The 20849-nt window shown below is 51.0% G+C and overlaps 1 protein-coding gene across 13 annotated transcripts in view; it reads left to right on the plus strand.

Annotated features, from left to right (window-relative positions):
- The window catches only part of LOC147673145 (uncharacterized), a 265735-nt gene that overhangs the window by 79152 nt on the left and 165734 nt on the right, over nucleotides 1–20849 (plus strand). For all 13 annotated transcript variants that reach the window (XR_015302599.1, XR_015302602.1, XR_015302604.1 and 10 more), the window contains exon 3: nucleotides 8643–9707. Coding sequence is in view for 7 of the 13 variants with exons in the window: in XM_086946893.1 (XP_086803019.1) it covers nucleotides 8643–9707 (1065 nt within the window). In the remaining 6 variants the exon portion in view is untranslated. The remainder of the gene's footprint in view (nucleotides 1–8642; nucleotides 9708–20849) is intronic.

Consider the following 20849-nt stretch of genomic DNA (forward strand, 5'->3'; position numbering starts at 1 on the left):
TAACGAGAACGTACGTTACCTGTGACCTGAATTTCCTTCCATAGGATAACATTGCTGGATTTTCACAGGAAAGTTTTCAAGTGTGAAGTTTTAAAATACAGTTCTATTCTTTAAAAATCACTAAATAACCAAAACGCTTTTACTAAACTGTTTTCAGCTTAGGTCCCGGGACTGAATCTAGGATCCAGTCCTGGAGTTTCAAAAGTAATCTATAAACTAATCAACTGCATTTATGTAGAAAAACCCATTGAGCTCAATGCTAAATTGTGTTTAGAATTGTGTTGCTTATTGCACCTCCTGTAGCCATTGTGCTTACAAAGTGTATTGCCTTTCTCCAAAGTAACTACCTGAAGTCACTCATAATGAGAAAAGTATATTTTGATACCTGTTGGTTCTAAAATAAAACAACTGTATCTTTTGATATAAAACAATTGGCCTAGATTTCAGTTCTTGAGGGTGTGAAACCTTTTGCTGACTGAGTGTGTACACCAAATGCTTTACACTGTCCTCTGATACTGCCTTACTGCTCGTCCCAGCTAACACTTTAGAGAGTAAGGTCATATCTGACTTAAACCTCTGTTATACCCCTGGAGACTGGGGACTCTATACACACTGTACCTTACTTTGGTCCAGTATATATAGAGCCACTTTCTTACAGAGACTGCAGAGAACTGACTTGGCCCCAGCCCTACTGGACCGTCTGCAGTTTCTGGAGATCCTGCGCCAAAAATCATCTTGTCCTGCAGCCAGCTACCTCCAGAACCCCGGGGAGGATTGACTGCTTTCAACAAAGACCGTCTCTCCTGTGAACAGCAGCTTTGTTCAAAAGAAACACCAAACAAAGACTCCAAGCCTGCTGATGAAAAGGAAACCCGATGCCTGGAACCACCACTGTACCCGTTGCTTACAGCCTGAGTTAAGGTGGCACACCGGTCCCAACAAGGTCACCCAGCGCTCCAGAGTCGGAGTCCACTGTGGGTTGACCCCTCCAGGACTCCCAGACATCGCTTGCAGTCTCTGCGCAGAGAAACTCCCCCGCCACCCCCTACCACGAATGCTCGGTAAGGAGAAATACGACCACAAAAGACACCCCTGCATCCAGCTGCCCTGCGCCCTGGAGAAAGGAACCGAAGGTGCACCTACATCCCCGAGCCCTCCAACTTACCTGCCCAGCTGTTGGTTTCTCCCGAAAGTCTTCTTGGACCGAGCCTGCAGCTAAAAACCAAAACCGAAAATTCCAATTGAAAACAACAGGGCACTCTGTGCCAAAACAGCAGCCTGCACCCAGCCTCCCCTGCGGGTGCACTTTGTGTGCTGAACCAGATCCCCCATTGCCCTGAGCCTAACACCAGGAGCTTGGCTCCCACAACCTTGTGGCATGCTCGCCAGCAGCCACCAGCCTGAGGCCCCCTATCCCTCATTGGATAACATTGGGCTACAGCACTCTGCACCCGGCAGCCCTAGTGCCGCTGAGGATGTAACACATGTGCATCCTTGACCCTGGGGGAACCCTTGTTCTAATCCTAGAAGCTCAACTCCAAAGAACGATTACTTACCTGGTAACTGTTAACTTCATTTCTCTCCCTAGGAACCTTGTGACTGTTTTTCTCTGAAAAATGTTGTGTGGAGTTGATTTGTATGGAAACCAGAAAAATAACTAGTGTGCAAAACTGATTTTACTTACCTTTTCTCTAGAAAATGTCCACTGAGTAGAAAAAGAAATCTCAAAAGTAACTAAGCCTGTAATTTTCATTCCTAAGTATATGCACTGCATTTCACCGTATTGCATTACCAGTATTTCAAACTGTAACCATTTCAAAGTAGATTTACAATTGCATCTCAAACTGTATATTTACTGCACAGTATTTATCAACTTACCTGTGCCAGGCTTGCTTGGTTATGGAAAATAAAATACCCAATTTTTTTTTTATACAAAACCAATTAGTCTGAAGTTCAGTCTTTGAGTGTGTGAATTCCTTTGCTGACTGAGTGTGTACAACAAATGCTTAACACTACCCTCTGATACAGCCTTACTGCTCGCCCGCACCACCACAAATACAGAGGGAGGTGCTATCTAACTTTACCTCTGCCTACCTCTGAGGAACCACTGGACTCTGTGCACACTATACCTCACTTTGGTATAGTAGATACAGAGCCAGCTTCCTACACCTTCTGCACACTTCGAATCACAGAGCAGGTGGGGATAATGAGCCCTGGAGAAAGGTAGCCATCCTGGGAGATTGCAAGCTATTCCTCCACCCAAAGTTTTCTTACTTGGATTAGAACGTCTAAGAACCAAGCTATACAGATCTCTTGAGCAGGTATATTTTCTTGCTGGACAGGACACAAACTGGAATCAGTGACAGAAGGTTGATCATGCTCATGACAAAGAATACCTGATGTATCAACTGTTGTATAAAGCACCTCTCTTCTTTAGGTCTCGCTATTCGATGCGCACGCATCGAGCTTGCGAGTATATAGGGCTTTAAACAAACTTTAACTAACTGGGCGATTTGGTGCTGTGCCCGTGGCTTTTAGGTCAATGCGCTTGCGCATTGACCTAAAATGCGCGTGCACATCACCAATCGCCGTCTGTTCCCTCAGCCGCACTCCTCCCACACATTTGAAGTGCAGCTTATCTTCACTTCAAAGGCCCCTGCAGCTTAACACCCTCTCGCCGCTCCGCCCCCTCCCCTGCCCGCCATGTCGCATTTCTCCTCCCCCCTCCCCACAGCAATGCCCTCCGTCTGTTAGCAGTGTTAGCGAAAACGAGCATACTTCAGTGGTGTATCGTGTCATGTTTATCTAATCTCTGTAGTTGTGCACCCTAGTCCGGAAGCATCTGCACTGTGCTTGGTGTGTGTGTTAAACCTAAACTCTTTTTGTGCTATTGTTGAATATGGATAAAGCTGGGCAGTCGTCACTTCATTAGGCTCCACCGGATGGTATTTTTTTTTCTTTTCTTGATTTGGTATTTTTAGCAGCTGTCAACGTCACCTTTAATTAGCACAGTGATTTGTTCAAACTGCACATGCGCCTAGGTATTGTACATTATTTAACAGTCACGTCACTGCGTTTGCTAAATATACTACAATGCTCGTCTCAGTTGCCTGACATCGAAATTGGACACGTGTGGCCCATTGTGAACCCCCAAGGCTCCCGACTTTTTATGCTAGTAAAAGGGAGCATTCTGTATACGAGTCAACTTGAATATAAACTCGTAACATTTTAACATGTAATGGACGTCTTTTTGTTGTTGCTGCGAAGTTGCATCCTGCTGAGAGGTGGACGCTTGTTCGGTGCACAGCCTTACAGTTGAATTGCAGCAGCCATGTCGTCCAGACCATTTGAAAGTTCTCCACCTTATCGACCAGATGAATAGTAAATATCCCCTTTGCCAGTCAGCTCTTTAAATGTACTGCTGATAAATAGTGTACATATTGGTTTTCATATCTTTGCCAGTTCATGTGTTAACAAAACTCCTATCAGTCTGAGTTTTCTCTTGATAATCTCTTGCCTTGCTGCAATGTTAAGTAAACATGTGAGCAGGAAAATGTGTTGTATGGAATTAGTTTTATCGCTATGGTAGATGTCGAGTACCTTGACAATCTGCACATGCGTTAACCATGAAATTGTGATCTTTCAGCTGCTCTGGTTTAGTACACTTTTAGCTGATAACTACGTAGCCAGTGTATTTCTCAACTAATTGTGTATTTTTTTAAATTTTTTTAAATATTTTTATTGCGGGAACACAGAGGAAATGAACAGGCAAAACCTCCCGTAAGCACCAAGAGGCATTATCTAGCAGTATGCAACATTCAGGATCATACACAGCCTCGTGGCCCACATCCCGGAGGCCGGGCGGCGTAATGTCACATCCACCGCTTCCACCACCACCGCACCCACCACCGCAACATCCACCACCACATCCACCACCACTGTATCCACCACCACCACTACATCCACCACCACATCCACCACCACCGCATCCACCATTACCACATCCACCATTACCATCACATCCACCATCACATCCACCATCACATCCACCATCACATCCACCACCACATCCACCATCACATCCACCATCACATCCACATCCACCATGACATCCACCATGACATCCACCATCACATCCACATCCACCATGACATCCACCATGACATCCACCGCCACATCCAAAACCACCACCACATCCACCGCATCCACCACATCCACCGCATCCACCACCACCGCATCCACCACCACATCCACCACCTCATCCACCACTGCATCCACCACCGCATCCACCACCACATCCACCACCACCGCATCCACCACCACCACCACACCCACCACCACAACCACTACAACCACCACCCCATCCACCACCACCGCATCCACCACCACCACATCCACCGCATCCACCACCACATCCACCACCACATCCACCATCACATCCACCATCACCACCACATCCACCATCACCACCACATCCACCATCACATCCACCACCACCACATCCACCATCACATCCACCATCACATCCACCACCACATCCACCACCACTTCACCACTGCATCCACCACCACCACATCCACCATCACATCCACATCCACCATGACATCCACCGCCACCATGACATCCACCGCCACATCCACCACCGCATCCACCGCCACATCCACCACCGCCACATCCACCACCACCACATCCACCACCACTGTATCCACCACCACCACTACATCCACCACCACATCCACCACCACCGCATCCACCATTACCACATCCACCATTACCATCACATCCACCATCACATCCACCATCACATCCACCATCACATCCACCACCACATCCACCACCACATCCACCATCACATCCACCATCACATCCACATCCACCATGACATCCACCGCCACATCCAAAACCACCACCACATCCACCGCATCCACCACATCCACCGCATCCACCACCACCGCATCCACCACCACATCCACCACCTCATCCACCACTGCATCCACCACCGCATCCACCACCACCGCATCCACCACCACCACCACACCCACCACCACAACCACTACAACCACCACCCCATCCACCACCACCGCATCCACCACCACCACATCCACCGCATCCACCACCACATCCACCATCACCACCACATCCACCATCACCACCACATCCACCATCACCACCACATCCACCATCACATCCACCACCACCACATCCACCATCACATCCACCACCACATCCACCACCACCACATCCACCACCACTTCACCACTGCATCCACCACCACCACATCCACCATCACATCCACATCCACCATGACATCCACCGCCACCATGACATCCACCGCCACATCCACCGCCACATCCACCACCGCCACATCCACCACCGCCACATCCACCACATCACCACCACATCACCACCACATCCACCATCACATCCACCACCACCACATCCACCATCACATCCACCACCCCCACCACCACCACATCCACCATCACATCCACCATCACCTCCACATCCACCACCACATCCACCACCACCACCACACCCTCCACCACTACATCCACCACCACATCCACTACAACCACCACCACCGCATCCACCACCACATCCACCATCACATCCACCACCACCACCACATCCACCGCATCCACCACCACATCCACCACTTCCACCGCATCCACCACCACCACATCCACTACCGCATCCACCACCACCGCATCCACCACACCCACCACCATCACTTCCACCATGTAAATGTAAATGTAAAGGTATAGGCATTTATATAGCACACTACTTACCCGTAGGGTCCCAAGGCGCTTCGACCGCTGCGAAACCCTTCCTGGCTTCCCTGAGAGATGGTCCCTTAATGGGTATCTCCAGGGTGAGACCAGGCATCCCCGGCGGTCTGGTGGGGCCGTTAGTGAAGATGAGGCAAGCTAATGCCCAGAGTTGCCGAGTGTGATCGCTGATCAGAGTGGGCACCGAGGCGAGAGAATTATCGAGTCCGCTGACCCTGGTCCAGAAACCTGCCGCGCCGGGAATCGAACCCTGGTCCCGGGCCGTCCTCTGCTCTCGGGTCTGCCGCCTCTAACCAGTGAGCCACACTACTTCACTTCACCATCACCACCACATCCACCATCACATCCACCACCACCACCACATCCACCACCACATCCACCACCACATCCAACACCACATCCACCACCACATCCACCATCACCTCCACATCCACCATGAAATCCACCACCACCACCACATCCACCACCACCACATCCACCACCACATCCACCGCATCCACCACCACCACATCCACCACCACATCCACCACCACATCCACCACCACCACCACATCCACCACAGCATCCACCACCGGCACATCCACCAGCACATCCACCAGCGCATCCGCCACCTCATCCGCCACCTCATCCACCACCGCATCCACCACCATCACTTCCACCACCACATCCACCACCACTTTCACCACATCCACAACCACCACATCCACCACCTCCACCACATCCACCACATCCACCACATCCACCACCACATCCACCCCACATCCACCACCATCACCACCACATCCACCATTACCACCACCAGCATATCCCCCACATCCACCACCGCCACATCCACCACCGCCACATCCACCACCGCCACATTCACCACCGCCCCATCCACCACCGCCACATTCACCACCGCCACATCCACCACCACCTCCACCACCACATCCACCACTTCCACCACCACCAGATCCACCACCACATCCACCACCGCATCCACCACCACCGCATCCACCACCACCGCATCCACCACCACCACATCCACCACCACATCCACCACCTCATCCACCACCACCACATCCACCACCTCACCCACCACCATCACTTCCACCACCACATCCACCACCACATCCACCACCATCACTTCCACCACCACATCCACCACCACATCCACCACCACCACATCCACCACATCACCACCACATCCACCATCACATCCACCACCCCCACCACCACCACATCCACCATGACATCCACTGCCACATCCACCACCACATCCACCACCACCGCATCTACCACCACTGCATGCACCACCACACCCACCACCACTACATCCACCACCACATCCACTACAACCACCACCACCGCATCCACCACCGCATCCACCACCACATCCACCACCGCATCCACCACCACATCCACCACCACATCCACCACCACATCCACCACCACATCCACCACCACATCCACCACCACATCCACCACCACATCCACCACCACATCCACCACCACATCCACCACCACATCCACCACCACATCCACCACCACATCCACCATCACCACCACATCCACCATCACATCCACCACCACATCCACCACCACCACATCCACATCCACCTCATCCACCACCTCATCCACCACCGCATCCACCATCACCACCACACCCACCACCACATCCACCACCACATCCACCACCACATCCACCACCACATCCACCACCACCTCCACCATCACCTCCACATCCACCATGAAATCCACCACCACATCCACCACCACATCCACCACATCCTTCACCACCACCACATCCACCACCACCACATCCACCACCACCACATCCACATCCACCACCACCACATCCACCACATCCACATCCACCACCACTTCCACCGCATCCACCACCACCACCACATCCACCACCGCATCCACCACCAGCACATCCACCAGCACATCCACCACCTCATCCGCCACCTCATCCACCACCGCATCCACCACCATCACTTCCACCACCACATCCACCACCACTTTCACCACATCCCCAACATCCACCACCACCACATCCACCACCACCACATCCACTACATCCACCACCTCCACCACATCCACCACCACCACCACCACATCCACCACCACCACCACATCCACCACCACCACCACCTCCACCACATCCACCACCACCACCATATCCACCACCACATCCACCCCACATCCACCACCATCACCACCACATCCACCATTACCACCACCACCATATCCCCCAGATCCACCACCACCACATCTATGTGTGTGGCTCTGTGTGTGTGTAGGTGCAAATGCAATGTTCTTGGATTTTCGTCACAATAAAATACACTGAACATAATCTTCACAAAAGTTATTTACAAACGTTTAAGCTATTGCCATTATAAATTACAATAACTTTTATTTAAGTATTAATTATTTACAAAATTAAAAAGCCATTGTTATTTGTAATATCAAGATATCTAAGTCACGTAAATACAACACACATTGCATTACAAATGCTATAGGTGTCACATTTGCAAAAGTTACAACTATTGACATTGTAACTGACAAAGCTATTAATTTTGCTACTTTCAAAACCAACACATAAATAAAAAAAGTGTCATTTACAATACCAATAGCTCAAACTTTCCTAATGCGAGACCTATTGCATTTCCAATGCTTGTTTTGGTATGGCGTACGTTGTGACCCTCTACTCTGGGACATTGATTGTAATGTTTGTGCCGGAGAAGGAGCTCTTTGTAAGTCCTTCAGATCACTTATTCCCGGACAGGGATGGTGTATCCTGATTTCTTATTGTTTTATTACATTTTTTTATTCTCATACCTCATCCTTTCTTTTCTCTTTTACCATCAGGCCTATCAGGACCCCAGCTCCAGGTTTGCAAGTCAGATTTTCTGGGAAAAGAACAGCGTACTTCAGTTGCAAACAGGGGCATGGTTCATCAAAACGAAGGCTCCACTTCCTTTGCGCTGCACATTGACAGTCAGCGGTCTGGCAACCCTTTGAAGAGCAATGAACAAGCCTCCAACAGCCAATCAATAGCATCAGCTAAGGATGCCAAAAGTGATGTTATTTTTCTAGGGTATACTAGTAGGACACAATCTGGAAACCCCTCTGAAAGTATCAAACCAGCCTCGATCAATCCCTCTCTGCCCTGGCGCATGGGGTCTAAACAGAATGCTTCTTCCTTAAAGGTTCCTGCCAACCCACAGTTGGGATTTCCTTCTCTGATTAAGGACCAAACCTCCAGCTCCATTGAAAGCAGCAAGCAAGTCTCCAGCGGCCGCCCTCCACCCTGGCGCCTGGATTCTAGACAAGACACTCCTTCCCAAACACATACTGGCTACCCACAATCTGGCTTTACTGCCATCAGCAAGTCACAACCCCCCATCATTTATTCAACGCCTTGGAGTATGGATAGCAGTAAAGGGGTCTCTTCCACACGAGATACCCATTTTCAGCAATCTGGTTTTACTGCTATGAACAAGGGACAAACCTCCCCTGCATATCCTTTGTCCTTGAGCGTAAACAGCGGAAATAAAGGGACTTCTTCCATACACGTCACCCACATTCAGCACTCTGTTATGCCTCCTGGGAGTAAGGGGCAAGCCCCCAACAGTTTCCCAATGGTTATGGGGTTGGATGGCAGTAAAGGGCCCTCTTCCATAAAAGACACCAATGTTCATCAGGTTGGCCTTTCTAGTGAAAATAAAGGACAATCCTCATTGGCTTTGAGCTTGGCGGTAGCTAAACAGTTATCTTCAATAAAGCAAGCAGTACCTCTGCAACCAGGCACCCTTGCAAAGAGCTTGGCACACCCTTCCAGCAGTCGCACAGAGTTAAAGGGCAAGGACCATGTTCAAGTTACGTCGTCTTCAGGACTCACTGACCTCCGAAAATCTGATAGCCCAGCACCAAGTAAGATTAAATACCTCTGCTGCTTAGAGAGAATGAATATGATGAAAATCCATGTGTTTTTGAGACAGAAGTTACTTTGTTTGTTTTTGTGTGCTGTCTGAGTTGCTCCTTCACTGACACTGTAAGGAGCTGAGACACATCTGATAAAAAAATTGGAACAAATGTATCTGTTTGCATGTACCTGATATATTAAGGGATGCTGAGAGCAAACACCCCTAAGTGAGTCTCGGACAAACTGGACTAGGTCTTTGAGATGTTTCTTCAATACTGAGACACACTGAGCAAAATATCTACAGACAAAATGCCGAAATTCACTGACCATGTCCATTGAGGCCAAAGCACACCTAGGGATGGTGGTGTCCTATGCAGAGTGGAAATGGGCAGCAGTTTGCGCCAGGCTGCTGCTTTTGGGACATGTTTGAAATGAGTTGTCATGGGGTATTTTCAGGGCCACTGGAATTATTCAAATCTACTGCTGCAGCATTTTCCACATAAATATGTATTATTTGCTAAATTTGTCACAAAATCCATCATCTGCTGCATAATCTTCAGATTTTAGAAAATGTATCAAACGTTACTAAAAAGACAGCAACACACGATATAGCGTAGTGGGCAGCCTTTTGCAAATATGGTCTGCCATCTTCTAAGATGCTTATTGCTGTGTGGGTGTTAATCTGGAAGTAATTAAGTGAAACCTTTGCCCAGAGAGTGTTAATATGTTCAAATGACAAACGAATGAAGTAATACAATTGCAAAATGTTTCACATTATGCTGTATGATTTGTATTTTGCTGCTACATACTTTATTCAAGACCTTTGCATAATTTGGTCCTCACGTGCCATGGTCTAGGGTAGTGACTGTGCTTTAGAAGCAATATCTCATGGTTCATATTGCGTAATATTTTCTTGTATTGCAGCTGTTGTTTGTGTCTCCTTCAATTGGTACCCTTTACGCTTTTGTTATTAGGTCTCGCCTGTCGATGCGCATGCGCATCGAGCTTGCGAGACTATGGGGGCTTATCCACTCTTGAACCAACTTGCAAGGAATCGTGGCGATTCCTTGCAGTGCCCGTGACTTTTAAGCTCAATGCGCATGCGCATTGAGCTTAAAAGCGCGTGCACATCAGTTCCCTCCCTCCCCTTATCTCTCTTCACTCCGTCTTGTTTTACCCGCTCCGCCCCCTCCCCTGCCCGCCGTGTCGCATTTCTCCTCCCCCCTCCCCTTCTCTCTCTTCCCTCCGTCTTGTTTGTTTATTTTTTTACCCGCTCCGCCCCCTCCCCTGCCCGCCGTGTCGCATTTCTCCTCCCCCCTCCCCTTATCTGCCTTCCCTCCGTCTTTTTTTTTTTTTTACCCGCTCCGCCCCATCCCCCAGCTCACATCTCCACACAGTGATTCCTCTCAGCGGGAACTCTCTTGCCAGAGCGTTCGGCGGCCTCCCGCCTAGTGTGCGCTCAGCTGTTGGGCCTCAGCGAACGTTCTATCCGCTGTCTTCCTTCTGGGACTGAGTTTTTACCCGTGCAGAGCTACGTTCTTTCACTTTTGGAGTTTTCAATGCAGGCTCCGCATCGTGGTTCTGCTATATGGGGGCGTGTTACCGATACTCTGCCTCAATGTAAGTTACTCATTTTTACGGTCTGCACTCCTGTTACATTTGGCCCCAGGTTGTGTAATTTTTAGAATTATTTCCCCACGTGAGCCTTACTGGATTCAGCTCTGGAAGTCGTATCTGCTCTAAGTACATTGGTACTCTGCCCCTCTGTAAGTCCCCCATTATTATTCTTCCACTTCCTGACACATTTCGTCCCAGAATGCACTTGCCTAAGCTCTTTGCAAATTCCAGATTTTTAGCGCTACATGAGCCTTTCCAGATTCTGCACACTTTTCCCACTTCACCGCTAGTGATATCAGACCTGGGACCACACTTCTCCACTCACTTCATTTTGTGTATTCCTTCACTGCATGCGCTACATCGATCTCAGTGCCCTGGCCATTACTCCTCAGTCGACTGCGTACACTATCCGATCTCACCGCTCATACCACTTATGGTTTTTCACTGCCAATTCCATTGCATGTTGCAGTATTTTTACATCTAATTGATAATTTAATTGTATACATACCTCACATTATTTCTTTGCTTTGTCTCCCAGCTCTACATCTAGATATCCTTCTGTTTTGTTTCTCCCCTCTCCTCTAATCCCCCTCCTTACTCCCGTTTTTTTTATCCCACTTCTTGGCCTCTGTACTCCTGTTACATTTGGCCCCAGGTTGTGTAATTTTTAGAATTATTTCCCCACGTGAGCCTTACTGGATTCAGCTCTGGAAGTCGTATCTGCTCTAAGTACATTGGTGCTCTGCCCCTCTGTAAGTCCCCCATTATTATTCTTCCACTTCCTGACACATTTCGTCCCAGAATGCACTTGCCTAAGCTCTTTGCAAATTCCAGATTTTTAGCGCTACATGAGCCTTTCCAGATTCTGCACACTTTTCCCACTTCACCGCTAGTGATATCAGACCTGGGACCACACTTCTCCACTCACTTCATTTTGTGTATTCCTTCACTGCATGCGCTACATCGATCTCAGTGCCCTGGCCATTACTCCTCAGTCGACTGCGTACACTATCCGATCTCACCGCTCATACCACTTATGGTTTTTCACTGCCAATTCCATTGCATGTTGCAGTATTTTTACATCTAATTGATAATTTAATTATATACATACCTCACATTATTTCTTTGCTTTGTCGCCCAGCTCTACATCTAGATATCCTTCTGTTTTGTTTCTCCCCTCTCCTCTAATCCCCCTCCTTACCCCCGTTTTTTTTATCCCACTTCTTGGCCTTGTACAGGCAACCTCTCAGGCATATGCTCTTGTGTCCTGATGATCCCCCCCCCCCCCGATGCTAGTAGGGATCAAAATGTCATCGACTAACGCATCTTGATACCAAACTTGTTCATTTCGATTCATGTGGAGCACAAAGTGTTTGTTGCATTGTGACTGTTCTTAACATGCACCTTGCTGGTGTAGTCACTATATGTGTAAATGCCTGAAGGCTTGGAATCTGTTGACTATCATATTTTTACCCACTGCACCTGGTCTGTTTGGCTTTGTTTTTTGATTGCTTGTGAATAAATACTGCTTTTACATTTGTATAAAATCAACACAGGTCTTAATCTGTGTACCATTGCTCTATACATATTTGCTAGGGACTCTTTGTCTCTTATAATATATTACATACCCTAGGTCCCTCTTGACTCACAGGGTTCCCTTATTTCTTTATAAACCCTTCTTGTATGATGTCGAATGCACACACTGAAAACCCTTCAACGTAGTCACCATCTTCAGATTTGTTTCCTCCGATTACAGCCAGGAAACAAGAGTGCTCTGGAGTCGAAGAGGAAGAATTTGCACTAACCCCTCACCCTCACCCTCACTCACCCTCAACCCCTCACCCTCACTCACCCTCAACCCCTCACCCTCAACCCCTCACTCACCCTCACTCACCCTCACCCTCACTCACCCGCACCCTCACCCTCACTCACCCTCACCCACCCTCACTCACCCTCACTCACCCTCACTCACCCTCACCCACCCTCACTCACCCTCACCCTCACTCACCCTCACCCTCACTCACCCTCACTCACCCTCACTCACCCTCAACCCCTCACCCTCACTCACCCTCAACCCCTCACCCTCACTCACCCTCAACCCCTCACCCTCACTCACCCTCAACCCCTCACTCACCCTCACTCTCCCTCACTCACCCTCAACCCCTCAGCCTCACCCTCAACCCCTCAGCCTCACCCTCACTCTCACTCACCCTCACTCACCCTCAACCCCTCAGCCTCACCCTCACTCACCCTCAACCCCTCAGCCTCACCCTCACTTACCCTCACCCACCCTCACTCACCCTCACCCTCACTCACCCTCACTCACCCTCACCCACCCTCACCCACCCTCACCCACCCTCACCCACCCTCACCCACCCTCACTCACCCTCACCCACCCTTACTCACCCTCACCCACCCTCACTCACCCTCACTCACCCTCACCCTCCCTCACTCACCCTCCCTCACCCTCACTCACCCCCTCACCCTCACTCACCCTCAACCCCTCACCCTCACTCACCCTCAACCCCTCACCCTCACTCACCCTCAACCCCTCACTCACCCTCACTCTCACCCTCACCCTCAACCCCTCAGCCTCACCCTCACTCTCACCCTCACCCTCAACCCCTCAGCCTCACCCTCACTCTCACCCTCACCCTCAACCCCTCAGCCTCACCCTCAACCCCTCACCCTCACTCACCCTCAACCCCTCACCCTCACTCACCCTCACCCTCAACGCCTCACCCTCACTCACCCTCACTCACCCTCACTCACCCTCACTCACCCTCACTCACCCTCACTCACCCTCACTCACCCTCACTCACCCTCACTCACCCTCACTCACCCTCACTCACCCTCACTCACCCTCACTCACCCTCACTCACCCTCACTCACCCTCACTCACCCTCAACCCCTCACCCTCAACCCCTCACCCTCACTCACCCTCAACCCCTCACCCTCACTCACCCTCAACCCCTCACCCTCACCCACCCTCACAACACATATTGTGTTACAATAGGTGTCACATTTGCGAAAGATAAAACTATTGGCATTGTAAATAACAAAGCTATTAATTCGCTATTTTCAAAACGAGCACATAAATAAAAAATGTGTCCTTTACAATACCAATAGCTCAAACTTTCCTAATGCGAGACCTATTGCATTGCTGTGCTTCTCTCCCCTGCTGCACTCTCCTGCTCTCTAGAGATGTGGCCTAACGACCAGAGCTGCCATCTAAGTCACGTAAATACAAAACATGTTGCATTCCAAATGCTATAGGTGTCACATTCGCGAAAGTTATAACTATTGGCATTGTAAATGACAAAGCCATCAATTTAGCAATTTTAAAAACCAACAAATAAATACAATATGTCATTTACAAGACCAATAACTCCAACTTTTCTAATGCGAGACCTATTGCATTTCCAATGCTTGTTTTTTACTTTGACACCAAAGATGCAAATGTTGCTATAGCATGACAATTGATGTTAATGTTGCTATAGTACGACAAATGATGTAGCAAGTGTCACTGGTGTTTCTGCTTTCCTAATGGTACAAGAAAATGTGGAAGGTGAATGTAGGTAAAAGTTTGGCAAACTGTTCCTTTTGGTCCTAGTGGCCGACAGATCTGGGCGTGCCCCCTTCACCCTTCTCCATGGTGAGGAATCTAGGTAGAAGATTTTAACAAAATCTGCCTTTAGCTTCCCAGATTACCCCAGATTCTACCAAATTCTTTAATTTGATCAAAGCACGTAGAAAAATCCTTCCTCTCTGCTGTTAAAAAAGACAGTTGTCAATGCCTTAATTAGATTTCGGTTAGACTACAGCAATTCCTGTTACCTGGAGTTTCCATGTTACCTGTTGAAATGGCATCAAGTAATCAAAAAATCAGCTTCACGTCTTGACCCAGCAATCTGTCTCCCTTCACTTGCAGGCGATCCACTGGTTTCCTATATGCAAGCGATCCATCTTCAAGGCACTTTGATGTTGATATTTAAGGCCTTGCCCAGTAAAGGTCCCACTCACATTCAAGGCTCATCCAGCCTTATTTGGCTGTTTAATCTGATGCTAGAAATTTCCTGCTCCAATTCAGAATCGAACCCCACTTCAGACGGGCCCGAATTGGTGGCAGTTTTATTTGCTTTGCCTCTAAATATTGGGACACCTTGCCACTCTACTTACGTCAGACACTGTGTAAGCCATCATCAGGTAGACACTTAAAATCTGTAATTCTAACACAATCTAGATCATATGCACAGCCTGGTATTTCTTCAGCACTTGGACAGCCCTGGGTGCCCTGCTATTACCCAATAGCAGGGCACCCAAGAAATAATTGCAAACAAGTTTGCCTGACATATCGCTCACCTCTGGTGTCTGTCTTCGGTCCTTGCTTAACCCTTTCGCTGCGGGAGGTAATTCCTCCGTTGTGCGGGGGCGCGTACAGCGCCCTGGTGCTCTGGTGCTCATGACGAGCTCAGCTCTTCACAACTGCACCGGTTCCCGTGGAACGCTCAGCACAGCACAGCAGGGGAATTATCACCGCGTGTGAGCGTTCCACGGCTCATGACGAGCTGAGCTCGTCATGAGCACCGGAGCACCGTGCCTTATGACTAGCTCAGCTCGTCATGAGCATGGAAGGTGTTAAACTCTGTGCCATTGAGTATAAATAGGAAAGTGGGCAAGTGTGGTAGCAATTGGATAACATCTGTGTTCATAGTGTTTCTATTACCACCGCACAGCATCCATTTTGTAACCTTTAACATTTCGTTCCTATTGATTAGATGATGAAAAGGCTGGTGAAATGCATGCTTAAATTAATAGCAAAAGAGAATTGTGGCTGCTTTTGCATATCAACTTTCTTGCATACAGTATAAGTGGCTACGGGCTCTGACACATCTGCATTGGTTGATTATGAGAAGTAGGTGTGCTTAGATCAGGTGAAGATTTTCTTCAAAGTGATATCAGAATAAGATTTTCCTGAAAGAGATCTGCCAACCGCACTCTTTTAGATAATCAAAGCATTTTGTCGAATTGGGTAGCGTTCAGCAGAGCCTTTCAATTCTCTCAGAAATGCAAAGAACAAAAATGTACGTTTAATGACATTTTAATACATTACAAACAAAGGAAGGGGTTACTTGTCCACGGTACCCAAACAAAAATAATGAATTTGACAGAGTAGGGAGAAAACCATCAAACATATGGCATCTGCAAGGTATTCAGAATATATACCGTAAACCTACAGATGCTCTGTATTTAAAATCTTTCACAGGTTGCAGGATCCTTATAGACACACTAGAGACCTAGCAAAAGCCACCAGGAAACATTAAAGTTCTTACCTTGCCAAGGTGCACAATACAAATTGTATCTGGTGCAGTAATGCTGATTTGTGGAACAGAGGCTCAAGTCTTTTCTTAAATGGCAAGCCAGCAGCAGGATCGTTTAACCAGTCAGCTGGGGTTATTGTGCGTCCAGTCTTGCTGTTTGGTTGTGAGCTGTGTTCCAGACTTGCCTTCAATTGCCAGAACAATGTCACTTCAATACAGGTAATTGGAAACCCAAGAGCACAAATGAGGATTTATTCAACCCTTGTTCTCTAAGAAAACGAAAACATCACAAGTTGATTCTCCTGCCTTTGGGGGGAGAATGTATTCTGTGGTGTTGGGAGACTGTCTCCCAGTACTGTTACAAGAGCTGCCTGCCCACTCCGCCACAACCAGCACGAGAGAAAAAAGTGTTGGACCTGCACTCTGTTGCCATTCCTTGTGTCATGGATCTGAAAGAGACACGTTAGTGATAGATTCCTTACCTTAGAATATCCCCAGGCGTCAGACTGGATCCGGAAAGTTTTGCGTAGCAGTACCCTTGCGCGTCGGTAGGCGTCGTCTGCGGCTCCGCGTCCGTCGTCGGCGTCGTGGGTGCGGTGATGACGTCGTCGGAGTACTTAGACGCCGCCTCCGCGTGCTGACGTCAAGTTCTTCTTTTTTCCACGCTAGCCAGCGCAGATCTGGAAAGAGCAGTTCCCTAGTCACTTTTTGACTAAACTTTTGTGATCTTTTTTGATCCACTTCGAAGTCTTTACGACTCCGACGGTGCCGTTAGGGATGCCCGGATTCAAGCATTGCGACGAGTGCGACCGTACCATGTCAGTCACGGATCCCCACCGCCTGTGCCTGATGTGTTTGGGCGTCGGCCATGACGACGAGGCCTGCTCTGACTGTCGGGCCCTTTCGAGGAAGGCCAGGCGGGAGCGGTCCCGCAGGCGACTCGAAATCCGCCAGTCGGCCCCGCGCCTTGTGAGGTCCTGGTCCCGGTCTCAAGGGAGGTCGAGGGACAGGTCGCGGGAACGGAGCCGTCACAGCTCCGGTTGTCGGCGCCACTCCTCCAGGGCCAAGTCGTCAGGTAAGAAGCACAAGAAGTCGAAGAGACATCATCGCTCTTCCGACTCCCCCTGACGCTCGCGCAATGTGGCCGGGGGTTCGGGTGACTCCGCCCACGCGGCTCCTCAAGAGTCCCGGGCGCCACGTCCGGCCCCATACCCCCGGTCCCTGGGCTGAATGCGACGCCGGAGGAGATCGAGCGTTTCCTCATGGCCATGAGGTCCCTTTCTCCTCCGACGGGTTCCGCGGCGTCTTCGGGCCCAGTGACCCCGTCTGGGGGCCCTAGTGGGTCGGGGGCTACGACCCCGACGCCGTCAGGTGCTTCGGCCTCGACGCCGCCGGCGCCTTCGGGCCCGGCGCCGCAGGGCCCTACGATCCCGACACCGCCGGTGCCCTCGGGCCCGGCGCCACAGAGTACAGCGGCCCCGGCGTCGCTGGACCCTCCTCGGGCGATGGACCGTCCCTGGTGGACCTTACGACCCCCCCGGGGTCGGTCCGTGTGGTGTCCCCTCCGGCGTCGTCCTCGGGCGGCGCCGGCCCCGATGCCTCCTCTCAGACGGTTCCGACGTCGGGACGACGCCTATCGGCGCCGCTCTCGACGCCGTTCGGAGATTTCCATTTCTATGAACCGTCCTCATTCACTTATGACCCTGAATCTCAGGAGATGGGGGAAGAGGAGAATTGGGAGGGGTCTGAGGACCCTCTGACAAGGGAATGTCAGTCTAACATGGACTGGACAGGAGACCTTGGGGAGGCCAGTGGCCTGGACACCTCTCCAGACACTGGATTCGTCTCTCCTCCTACCGTGGCTTCGGAGGTGGGCGCTACATAGGGTGTGGTGTTGATGAGGGCTGCTAAGGCCTTGAGCCTTGAGCTCCCCGTCGCGGCCGTGAGGACTAACCTCCTCACTGAGGTCCTTGAGCCGCAGTCATGCTCCATGGAGCCTCTGCTGCCGTTTAATGAGGCCTTGACGGACGTTCTTTTGGGCACTTGGTCCAGGCCAGCTACAGGTTCGCCTGTAGATAGGAACGTGGCCAGACGCCACTGCCCGGCCCTGGGAGACCCATGTTTCCTGTCCACCCACCCCACCCCCGAGAGTCTGGTTATCCAGGCCTCCAACTCCCAGACCGCCTTCCCGACGGCTCCCCACGATCGGGAATCCAAGAGGTACGAGGCCTATGGCAAAAAGGTGTTCTCGTCCCTTAGCTTGGGACTGCGGTCTTCCAACACCGCATGCCTCTTGGGCCGTTACACCCACTCTCTGTGGGAAGCGGAAGTGCTGCCAGAGTGTCCGTGGAGGTACGGGCCAAACTCGGCCAAGCCCTACTGGAGGGCCGGGACGCAGCGAAGTATTCAATCAGGTGCGGACTGGATACTACTGACTCGCTGGGCAGAGTGATGGCGGCGATATGACGCCACGCCTGGCTGAGATCCGCCAACTTCTCGGCAGACGTCCAAAATACACTCATGGACATGCCGTTCGATGGCCGTCGCCTCTTTGGCGACAAGGCAGACCACGCGATTGAGCGCTTTAAGGACTCCAGGGCTACGGCCAAGTCCTTGGGCCTCTTGGCCCGTGCCAGTAAATGGGTGCCTTTCGCTCCTTTCGTGGCCAAGAAAGGGGCGCCCCCACACGTGCCGCCAGCCACTCGCCGCAGACTGTCGTCCAGCGCGGCGGCGGCCGTGGAAACCGCCGTGGAGGTGGTCGAAGAAACAAGCGGAGCCAGTCCACACCTGCCCCCGCAGCATCCGCCTCTAAACCCTCCTAGTCCGTGCTTTTCGGCCTATGTGACGCCAGTGGGAGGCAGGGTTCGCCATCACCACTCTCACTGGCGCACAGTCACTTCGGACAGGTGGGTGCTGCAGATCGTCCGAAGGGGCTACTCCCTCCCCTTCGAGACGACCCCTCAAGCCATGCCACCGCAACAGCACAGCGTATCGGGGGATCACTTGCGGCTCCTGCAGGAGGAAGTGTCGGCCCTCTTGGCCAAGGGGGCCATCGAGCGATATCCTGGGCCAGAAGTTGGACGTGGTTGCTACTCCCACTACTTCCTGGTACCCAAGAAGGGCAAAGGGGGCCTACGCCCTATCTTGGATCTGAGGAACGTCAACGGCTTCCTCCGGAAGGAGAAGTTCAAAATGCTGACACTAGCTAAGGTCTTGGCTGCCCTAGACCCAGGAGACTGGATGGTAGCATTGGACTTGCAGGACGCATACTTCCACATCCCCGTCCTGCCGGCCCACCGGCGTTACCTGCGGTTCACGGTAGGCCTCGAGCACTTTCAGTTTACCGTGCTCCCCTTCGGCCTTACCAGCGCCCCACGGGTGTTCACGAAGGTGATGCCGATGGTCGCAGCTCACCTGCGCAGGTTAGGGGTTTCAGTCTTCCCCTACCTAGACGACTGGTTGTTGAAGGCGGGCTCGCCCCAGGCAGTCGTGAACCACCTCCAGACTACGGCGGATCTCCTGCACCGGCTGGGATTGTCCATCAATGTGCCGAAGTCACACCTGTGCCCCTCTCAGAAGCTCCTTTTCATCGGAGCGGTTCTCGACTCGGCGCAGTTTAGGGTTTACCCGCCCGAACAGCGGGTTCGGGATATTCAGGCTCTGATTCCGATCTTCGGGCCGTTATCCCGGGTTTCGGTCAGGTTGACGCTGCGGCTTCTGGGGCTGATGGCCTCCTGCATCCTTCTGGTGCATCACGCACGGTGGCGGATGCGGGCTCTGCAGTGGGACCTGAAGTTTCAGTGGGCCCAGCACCGGGGCAACCTGTCCGACCATGTCCTGATCTCGGAGGGCACTGCGAGACAGCTGCAATGGTGGCTCACGGACCGTGATTGGGTCAACGGCAGAACCCTCTCCCTTCCCAAACCGGAGCACGTGGTTGTGACGGACGCGTCCCTCCAGTGCTGGGGAGGCCACTTGGGAGAGGCGGAGATCAGAGGACTCTGGTCTCCGGCGGAGTCCCGGCTCCATATCAATCTGTTGGAGTTACGGGCGATTCGTCTGGCACTGAAAGCATTCCTCCCGTCTGTCCGAGGGAGTGCAGTGCAGGTGTTCACGGACAACACCACCGCCATGTGGTACTGCAACAAACAGGGCCGGGTGGGGTCGTGGACCCTATGCCAGGAGGCTCTGCGCCTCTGGCAATGGCTGGAA

This window comes from Lissotriton vulgaris, chromosome 12 (genome assembly GCF_964263255.1).
Source record: "Lissotriton vulgaris chromosome 12, aLisVul1.2, whole genome shotgun sequence".
In the NCBI taxonomy this organism is placed as follows: Eukaryota; Metazoa; Chordata; class Amphibia; order Caudata; family Salamandridae; genus Lissotriton; species Lissotriton vulgaris.